Raw genomic sequence first — 10763 nt, forward strand, 5'->3', positions numbered from 1 at the left:
TTTTCCTGAAACCTTGGTCAATTATCTATCAGATGAGTCTAACTTGTCCTTTGTAGGAGCTTTTTATCGAAATGTGCAATTGATTGAAAACAGATACCCTTTATTCGGGAAGAAAAGGTAAAAATCCTTGAATGTTAAAGGGTTAAATAAAACCTGTGACTGCCGTGGATAGAAAACTTGAAAATTATATCAGACAGAAAAATACACTTTATTCGTAGTATATGTATTTATTTCAAAATAAAAAAGAAAAACGCAAACCGGGGTTCTAATTTGACTTAAAATTCATCTAATGACGGATATAAGACAGAAAATACACTGTATTCGTAGTATTAATGTATGTTCAAAGTATACAGAAAAACGCAAACCGGAAAGCTAATCTGACTTAAAATTTTGCCCAATGACGGAAACATATCCGGACGTCTTTTTTCTCGTTTTTCACCTAAAATAACTCAATCCGAATAACCATATGAATGGATGACAAATGCGATTATGCACTGTACCCATAGGACACAGAGGGATGATGATTAATTTATTGTGGAAAGAAGAGAAGCGACACCCAAAATGAGGTCTTCTCGTTTAATAGTATAGATATTTAAACAAACTCATCCTTCGGATTCGTTTGTTTAAATATGTTAACTCGTAAAAACCATGGTATATATAGTACATAACAGGCATAGGTTTGACAATCATGCATGTCACCCGTAATTACATTTACATGTAAAAATTTCCCTATTTGGATCCAGATTTAAAAATAGAATGAAGAGGGTTTCTCCTGTTTCTTAGCGAGTAAGCAAACATTTAGTATTTCCGACAATGTACATGTATTGTTTATATCCTACAATTTAAATCTGGCTTTAAGGTTTAAACTCTGATTTGTGTATTTAATTATTTTGAAAGCAAAATGAAAAGTATTACCATGATGAAATAATTGTTTTTCCATTATTGAATCGTGCATTATTTGTGTATTGGATTACTTGATTTTCATCTCTATTTGTTTACTGACACATGACGAAATAGTTAAATTTAATTATTTTACAAAATCGTTGTCATTATCAAAAGATTAAAATCGACTGATTAAATGAATATGAGAGTTCAATTATTATCGGCGATGTCGCCCCCGGAAATTAGCCGTCAGCAATAAACAGTCAGTTAGCGTCAAAACAGCTAACAAATGTGTTTATTAAGTATGTTTAAAGTATATGATGTATATTGTATCTAATCAGCCCTTCTGTATTTCACAGTTGTTTAAAAGTAGTTTGTTAATTGCGTGCCGTGTGCAGAACGTCGCCCCTCTTCTAAAAAAGGACGGTATAAAAACTATTTTTCATATAAAATCTTGCAAACGATTGTAGTCCAATTATAACACTCGTTACATTGTTCTTTGATATATTTAGAATCCGTAATAAACCTTAATTATCTGGAAAATGAGATAATGAATTATCTGACGGTATTTTTAAAAAATAATCTGGCAAACGATTGTCGTCCAATCAGAACACTCGTTACATTATTCTTTGGTATTTTTAAAACTGAATTATCTGGAAAATGAGATAATGAATTATCTGAAATTCAGATAATCAATTATCTGGAGATAAATTAGGATTATCTGAAAATCGTTCAGATAAACCTAGCTTTTCTTAATATTTTCAAATAAACCGGGATTTTCTCCAGATAATGAATTTTCTGTATTATCTGAGATAAACTAGGATTTTTTCGAATTTGAATTAAGCTGAGATAATCTAAGTTTATCTGAGATACACCGGGATTATCTCTGATAAACCTAATTTATCTGAGATAATCTAAGATTAATTAATAAAAGTGGTTCAGGCGTGCCATAAGTATCCTAGTTCAAGTCAGTATCTCAGATATGATATATATTTATAGCATAGCAAATAATGTTATATGTACTATATTGTAAGGTGAACATATCTGTCCGGCAAGTATAATATAAACACCTGTCATTTATCAATAATTCAACACAACTTGAGGTCCTCTGATGTTCAGTACTTAGTACTTTGATTGTATTTTGTAAACAACATGTACTGTATGTTTTGTCATTAAATAACAATTCTATGGTGGTGTGTATCACTGCTTTTTTTAAACCAAAATCCATATCATAAATTATTGTTCAAGTTATTATAAGTAAATTTTCGTCAAATACAAAAGTATTTACAAATTGTAAATTTTACAGGTACTTTTTGTACAACTTAAAATTTTTACATAGTCAAAATACAAATTATAATTTGTACAATATTTTTTTCGTACTATTTGACAAGTTATAATTTGTACAAAATGATAACTTGTACACAACATATATATAAACGTTAACAATTCAATCTTCATGAAAAGTATGCTTCGTTTGAATTCATCAATGAAAAAAATGGGTGCTTCACAAACAATAATTGTTTTATTCAAAAGTTTAGCTGTTTTTTGTTTTAATTTGGTTGACATTTGAAGCCAATTATAATGTTAAGTTGCGATGAGTGAGTATTGTGCGGGGACTTAACACTAGTGAGATGATCAAAACAAAAACAAAAACTAGTGGGAACATGCCTTTTACCTTAATATATGCATTCATCAATAGGTTATATTCATATGATTCAGGCCCGTAAATATACCAGAATGAATAGATATAAAAGCAGGAAATATAATAACTGTCTAGTCAATTAAGTTCGATGCTTAATGTCACAGATAACAAGTCATTTCCTTAAATGTGAAATATTTGGTCAAGAATAGGTCTTTCCATTTTTATGTAGGTGTTTGAGGTGGTTTTTTATATGTCTAGACCTTTCACTCACACTTTGTAATATAAGCTGGTCAGGTTTATTGAATACCTAAAACAAGCTTCAAATATCCTTTCTAACTCTATTTCTCTGTATTGACTTTCGTGAAATAAAAATGCAAGACTATCTCTTTTTGGAAAAATGCATTTAATATATTAATATATATTTTTCGCTTTTGCAGACAGGTAATAATAAAAACATATGAATAAATTAATTTGATCATGAAATAGTCATAAATTATCGACCTGGTCATCGTTTATATATATAAATTAGTGACAAAATAATCATTATTATATATCAATGAGGTATTTATTGTGTTAAATTAACATATGAAGGCAACACGATCTGACCAATTTTTACGGTTAACTGAACGAGACATAACTTTCTTTGTGCCAGTTTTCTAACTCTCCAAAAAGAAAACGCCACAATTCTAACCTGGAAATGTTTACCTTTTGAGTTTTTGTATATCTAGGAAAATTAATAATTATAATAATATTTAATTTAAACCTGTTATTCTTCGAAAGGTAAGTGAAATGAGAACTTGTATTTTTTATATTTTACAGCATTTAAAAAAAACAAACATGTATTTATTTAAGAATTGAATGCTTCTTTTTGTAAATTTATTGGGGTGTAAAAGCGTTGACCGAAGTACATTTTGTATGAAGCGCGGAAGCGCTTCATTCTAAAAATGTACACACGGTCAACGCTTTTACAACCCTATAAAGTTACAAAAAGAAGCATTCAATACTTATAATTACATTTTTTAGCTAGGATTATAAAAACACGATTTTCATGAAGTTTAATTTTTAAATTCACCTGTGCACTTTATTGTGCGACCTCGTGTCATCATGAATGAAATGTTATTGTCTCATGCAATTGCTTACGGAATAACATGTGATGTGCAATTAGCCAATAAGAATAACGTATTATAATGACACATACATCTAATGTAATTATTTTTGCATTGAAAGGCTTGAAACTATGAATTAATTCGAATAAAAGTCGATTAAATAAACACTATTTCAATCATATTATATTAGGTTCAATTCTTAAAAAAAATAAGTGTAATTTTACCATTTAATTCTTCTTTGAAAGTCGGCATTATATTTATAATTTTATTTAAAATAAATTATCAAAGCCAACTTTTTGGGTACAAAAGCGTCTCTCAGTGACCACGTGAATTTTAAAATTAAGAATGTTTCTGATTTACGGCATGGTCATAATTATGAGTCAACAATTGTAACAAGACAAGATCAAACCATAAAAATGCTTTTAACGTAACACAATGTCAAAAATCTACATTTTATTATCTTACAAAACATAAATAAAAAAAACGTGTTTCAAAATAATTGTTTTATTGCCATAAATGAGGTTCTGGAAGGGTTTTTGTCGTTTCCGTATTCATGACTTTTTAGGCCATTTTTAACTATTCTACAATTCTTTAGTCATATATGTTCTTTTTTCTCTGTATAATCTAAACATCCCATTTTTCTTTATTCTTATTTCTTTTGACTATTTTTTCTCAATTTATAACGTTTTTACCCATTATTAACTACTATAATAACTTCTTGCTCATTCTTCAGTAATTTGTAAATCCCAACCAGACACTCATATATTTTGTCAAATCCTATCACACTGACCACCGTAGTTCTTAGATAACCTATAAACATAATTTGTATATAACATTATAACAAAAACGTTTGTATTTGCAGGGTCAAGATGTTTACTTTCTTATATATTGTCTTTTCTGTTGTTATATTCAACAAAGCACAAGGTAAGTTTATATTATTGGTTATCTTTAAACGATATTGTTTCCACAACACCTAAACGAGACAGAGCACACAAACAAAATCCGTAATATGATTTGATTGTATGTTCACGATGTCATTTTACAGCGTAAATTATAGAAGATGAACAACTAGATAACCCTGTCGCACTCCTATTCATTGGTTTTTATAAGTGCTCTATATATAGCAAGTAAAGTGTTGGTATTGTTAAATAAAGGCGGAAGATAACAAAGGGGTAGTCAAACTCACCAATTGAAGACCAATTCACAATAAACCATTTTTGGAGTGTAAAAAATTCTTTGGATGTTTTAGATAAATTACGGGCTTTTGATGGTCCTTTTGATTTTGTTAATAGTTTTGATTTTTCTACTCTTTACACTACACTTCCACACTATCTTATTAAACAAAAGTTTTTTCTCAATATACTGCTGAAATTTACTTCAAGGAACTTACTTTAAATAAATCAAATGTATTCGGTAATAACTGTCCTTTCCTTGATTTAATATAATTAGATATTTCGGTTTTAAACGGGAAACTGCACACTAAAATTAACGACAAAAGAGACGATTTCTCGTTCCCTATTGTCAATTTTCCATTTTTAGATGGTGATGTTCCTTTGGTACCATCTTACAGTGTTTATATTTCACAACTTGTTCGCTATGCCCGTGTCTGTTGTGACGTTTTTGATTTTAACGACCGCAACCTATGTATTACTGGTAAATTATTAAACCAGGGATATCGTTACCATAAATTACTGAAAACCTTTTCTACCATTTTTTTTCCATAGATATAAAGATTTGGTTTTGAAGTTTGGTTGAACCTGTAGAAAACTTATTTCAAACGGGATATCACATCCTCATTTTTACGGAAATGTTGTTAACCGTGCCCGGAAATTGAGAAATGATTCATGTAAACTTGTTGCTCCTTTAAATAAACTTATTCTAAAAGGTTACCTATTCAACACTGTAATAAGATCATTGAATATTGTTTTTATTGGTATAAATATTGATTTTGTTATCAGTAGATTAAAAGTAACTAAATATTACTAGTATGTTATACATGTATACATATACATTTTCATGGATCTACAATCTGCCGATATCTATAACTTGGCATTGCACAAGGTCATGTTTTTCTCTGGCTGTTTATGACGTCTTTACACTAAATCCATTGTATGTTGGATGTGTACGGATTGATGTTTTAGTCTTAGAGGCATGCTTTTTTAATTAGTTGTTAGTGGCTTTGAACTAGCTGTCAAATAACTGAGAGTACTCTCAGATCTGGTCGTTGTGTCTTTTTGTGTCGGGATGTATAAGTACCCGGCCACGTCAACTTGTATTTTTGGTCTATCTGATGAGCAAAATCTTTTTTAACTGATTTTTATAGTTCGTTCTTATGTTGTACTGTTATACCACAGTCCCAGGTTAGGGGGTTGGGATCCCTCTAACATGTTTAACCCGGCCACACTATTTATGTATATGCCTGTCCCAAGTCAGGAGCCTGTAATTCAGTGGTTGTCGTTCGTTTATGTGTTACATATTTGTTTTTCGTTCATTTTTTTACATAAATAAGGCCGTTAGTTTTCTCGTTTGAATTGTTTGACATTGTCTCCGGGTGCGGTAATTTCTCGCTACATTGAAGACCTGTTGGTGACCTTCTGCTGTTGTCTTTTTATTTGGTCGGGTTGTTGTCTCTTTGACACATTCCCAATTTCCATTCTCAATTTTATCTTATCGGGGCCTTTTATAGCTGACTATGCGATATGGGCTTTGCTCATTGTTGAAGACCGTACGGTTACATATACAAACCAACAAAAAACCGACAATAAACAGCTAAGCCACGAGCGCGTGATACGCCCGTCGTCTTTTGTGTAACGTTTTATGCAATAATCAAAAATAGTTTCTGAGATACAGCGCGACATGTGAACCCCCCCCCCTTTTTTTTTAACAAAAGACTCAATAACTCTAAAACAAAATTTCGAATCATCACCAAAAAGTATACAGATCTATTATGAAGTGTGTAAAGTTTTAAGTCTGTTTTAAATGTCGTAATTAACATCACATTTTATTATTTCTATTTGCAGCCGATTGTGGAGGGAAGGCAGATATCATATTTGCTATTCCTGGAAACGCAGACATTCCGGGGGAAGAATTCTTTCCGTTTGAAAGATTTTTAACCATGCTTACAGATTATTTTCAAATCGACAGAGATAATGTAAATGTAGGTCTGATATTATACGGTAGAGAATCTGTAGCAATTAGTTGGCCACAACCAATGAAGGATCAAACTCAAACCAATACCAGAATAAGCCTTCTTGCGCAAAGAGAATTATACAATGGAAAACTAAAAGGAGCAGCAGATGTCAAAGCGGCACTTTATCTAATGCGCCAAATGTTCAGAAATCCATCCGGTTATCCTCTGGTATTACCTAGACCGGGGACCAAACAGATTGGAGTAATGTTCACCTATGGCTCAGTTCAGGCAGATATGATTCAAGATGTCATGGCAGCTACAAAACAGTTTAAAGAAGCTGGAATCGACATGTATTCAGTAGGACGAATGCCAAATGGTGAATGGTTTTCAGAAATAGCATCTCATAAATGCAATGTTTTCTCAATGGAAAGTTATTCTGAGGGTTTGAGGGGTCTACTACCTTATATAGGGAGCAGCATATGTACAGGTTGGTTTATTTTTGCATGTACATTAAATCATTTTTTTATATTAAAAAAAATATACACATAAAATCCTTTCTTTTTGCGACAACGTATGAATCGGCACTGTTAATTTTTTCGTTCATCATCAAAACTTCAATCTGATTTATACATTTAGTGTTTCTTGATTTCCTTTGTATCCAAATTCTTCTTGTAGAATTGTATATTTAATATGTGATTCAAAAAGCAAGTTCAGAATAAACAAACAAAAAGTGTGCTCAAAATTTACAAAATAATCTTGAAGGGTATTGCGTAATGTAATATGTAATTCCCTTGACTAACTTAAAGTGACATGATAGTTTATATAAAAAAAAGAAAATATGATGGAAAGTCGACCAATAGTCTACAAGACACTATAGATAACAAAAGACATAGCAAGACGAACCCAACCAAAAACTGGGGCATTGCACGTGATTTTCGCAAGGATAGACACATCCTGCTTCACATATGGCACCAGTCGTTTTGCTCAAAGTAAAATGACGAAAAACATACAACAGTTGTTTCATATCTAGAGTTATCGTTCTTTACATAGGACAAGTTTCAGATTGTAAAAAAAGACTAAATTGCATACATCTATGATTTAAATTGTTATAATTTCTTGAATACATTTACTGACATTAATTATTATCCTTTCAGCAATAGAAGATGTTGTTAATGTTACAGCTGATAATTGTTTCCCCAGTAAGTAAAGCATGGTACATATTAACCGTTAGATGTATACCTGGATATAGAAATAAAAGTGCCCCTTTTAAATAACATTGAAAAAAATGAAGATAAAACAAATATTTTGGAAAAGAATAAAGATATTTAACATCAATATAATCATTAAAAATGTTGCCTAGATAACAGTCACATATATGCATTATATATAAAGGCAATCCGACAATATGTATGTTCACAAACACAAACACATTTACATTAAATGTTTATGGATATACAAATATGTGGGTTTTTTTAATTTGAGATTCATACATGTATACGCCTTTGTAACATTTGTATGAACGATCGTTCAGAGCTAACCTCGACATGACTGGAGAGAAACCATCTCCTATCTAGTGTTTCCATGTTTAAATTTATTGACTCAATTTATTGTCAATATTTTTGGCTTAATATACGGGTTGTTTGCGCATTATGTTAGATAAATGAAGAGTTCCGTTATAACACATACGGTTGATCCCAATATTGGTAAAGCATGCTTCATAGAGAGTTTCTTTGGCCAAACAATGGTCCCTGCAATTTATGTTTGGTGCGCAGATTTGTTTGTAAATGAAGCACTTACTTTAATAACGTTTCAACTATTTCTTTTCTTGAAAAAGAGGGTAGATGAACATACATGTAAGATTTCTTTGATGGTCGAACATCCAAAAATCTGACCGTAAGTTTTTTAGAACCGGTGTCGTTTGCAAACTACGACGTTTGGTTAGTATAAATTAATCTTATACTAGTATACGAAACGCTTTCGTCCTGTCAATTATGGTGGATTGATCGCAGTACAAGTCAACACAGACTTTTCGTCTAAATATCATTTAATACAAAGGAATGTAGAAAATCATCATATATTGTATATCTGTTAAACCGAATTTTGCTGAACATCAAGAAAACTGAAACATTTCATTTATTTACGTTAAAAAATTGGAATCTGTGTTGTATTTTATTTATTCAGACATGTAAATAAATGAGTAATATTTCAATGTCAAACATCTTTATAATACATGCTAATTCATTTTTTTTTCTTTTCAGAATTCTGGAAGCCAAGTCCAAACCCACCAGTTATTTGTCCCTCCTTGAATGCAATATTTCAGGATCCTTATAATTGTGCCTACTTATTCAAATGTGACTTGAATATTCCTGCACGTGAAAGATGCCCAACAGGGATGCTCTTTGATAACTCAATTAAAGCATGCAATCATAAAGATGCAGTGCCATGTTACTCGATGATCACGTGTCCAAGTCACATGGGTCTGTTTCCGCATCCAGAAACATGCAAAAAGTTCTTGAATTGTTTCGACAATATTCCATATGTACAAAAATGTCCACGTGACCTGTATTTTAAAAATGCTACCAAAATCTGCGAGGAAGAGCACAAAGTTAATTGCATATTTCACTGAGAAGTAGAACAAGTCCGCTAAAGGATCTTTGAAAGAATAATGTATAACAAGCTACATGTAAGATATTGAAATCCGGAATGTAGGAAGTTTCAAATTTGCCCTGAACACCAAAACTGTGTTAATTCTGTGACTGTTGGTAAATACCAGAGAAACTTCAGAAAAATTTGTATGAGGAGAACATATGATGAGATGAGATCATCCTAGTGCTTAATAAATTGTAATACAACAATTGTTAATTATATGCAAAATTATGCAAAAATGTCTGGAATATATAAATGATATGTATCTAGCGGCTGCTAATTAACAAAGGGTTGATGTTGACACATTGAATGCTTTAACCGATTATCATATGGTACACTAATATATCGTTGCTTGACTAAAAAAATATCCCAAAATGACGTCGAGTGTGATCGGAACTTGATGTTTTAATCCATTGCTTTGTTTATCTGTTCTGATTTTGATAATCAACGAAATTTGGTTTTGATTATCAGCAATAAGTAGTTATGTTTATCTGTTAATCAGCGGTATGTTGCCTTCTCAGCGAGCTACACAAAAATAAGGAGATGCGGTATGATTGACAATAAGACAACCAGTCAAGAGAATCCGCATATCGTGCATTCAAAGTTCCAAAAAGTTACGGTAGGGCTTTCATCAATGAGTCAAACCAATAATGCATAGTTGGTGATATAACTACCTGACATAATATATAAAACTTTGAAAACCAAAACCCCAAAGGCTAAACAATCATTAAAAAAAGAAACGAACACATATATAACAGACAATACAAATGACAGCCACTGGAAAATAGGCTATTGACGAGAAAAGCACACATGAATTTAACAGGTTTATGATCTTCCTATAACCTTGGCCAATGGTGTATTCAGTGGTCAATAGCTTTGTGTGTCAGTGTGATGTTGCTTTATGTATCAGTGTTACGTTGCTTTGTGTGTCAGTTTTATGTTGCTTTGTGAGTCAGTGTGATGTTGCTTTGAGTGTCAGATTTATATTGCTTTGTGTGTCAGTGTGATGTTGCTTTGAGTGTCGGTGTTAGGTTGCTTTGTGAATCAGTGTGATGTTGCTCTGAGTGTCAGATTTATATTGCTTTGTGTGTCAGTGCGATGTTGCTTTGAGTGTCGGTGTAAGGTTGCTTTGTGTGTCAGTGTGATGTTGCTTTGAGTGTCGGTGTTACGTTGCTTTATGTGTCAGTGTGATCTTGCTTTGTAAGTGTTACATTACTTTATTTGTCAGTGTAACATTACTTTATTTGTCAGTGTAAGGTTGCTTGGTGTGTCAGTGTTACGTTGCTTTGTTGGTCAGTGTTAGGTTGCTTTATGAGTCAGTGTGGTGTTGTTTTGAGTGTCAGTGTTATACTGCTTT

The 10763-nt window shown here is 31.8% G+C and overlaps 1 protein-coding gene across 1 annotated transcript; it reads left to right on the forward strand.

Annotated features, from left to right (window-relative positions):
• Positions 1–3101: 3101 nt before the first annotated feature.
• Positions 3102–9671, forward strand: LOC134680855 (uncharacterized). Its single transcript, XM_063540122.1, has 5 exons — positions 3102–3304; positions 4493–4554; positions 6651–7247; positions 7915–7959; positions 9019–9671. Exons 2-5 carry the CDS (start codon positions 4500–4502, stop codon positions 9384–9386), a joined length of 1065 nt encoding a protein of 354 aa, XP_063396192.1. The 5' UTR covers positions 3102–3304; positions 4493–4499; the 3' UTR covers positions 9387–9671.
• Positions 9672–10763: the final 1092 nt, after the last annotated feature.

This window comes from Mytilus trossulus, chromosome 8, assembly GCF_036588685.1.
Source record: "Mytilus trossulus isolate FHL-02 chromosome 8, PNRI_Mtr1.1.1.hap1, whole genome shotgun sequence".
NCBI lineage: Eukaryota > Metazoa > Mollusca > Bivalvia > Mytilida > Mytilidae > Mytilus > Mytilus trossulus.

Coding starts and splice junctions, on each gene's coding strand:
- LOC134680855 (XM_063540122.1), top strand. CDS start 4,500: ATGTTTACTTTCTTATATATTGTCTTTTCTGTTGTTATATTCAACAAA. Junction 4,555..6,650: donor TATATTCAACAAAGCACAAG/GTAAGTTTATAT, acceptor TTCTATTTGCAG/CCGATTGTGGAGGGAAGGCA. Junction 7,248..7,914: donor AGGGAGCAGCATATGTACAG/GTTGGTTTATTT, acceptor TTATCCTTTCAG/CAATAGAAGATGTTGTTAAT.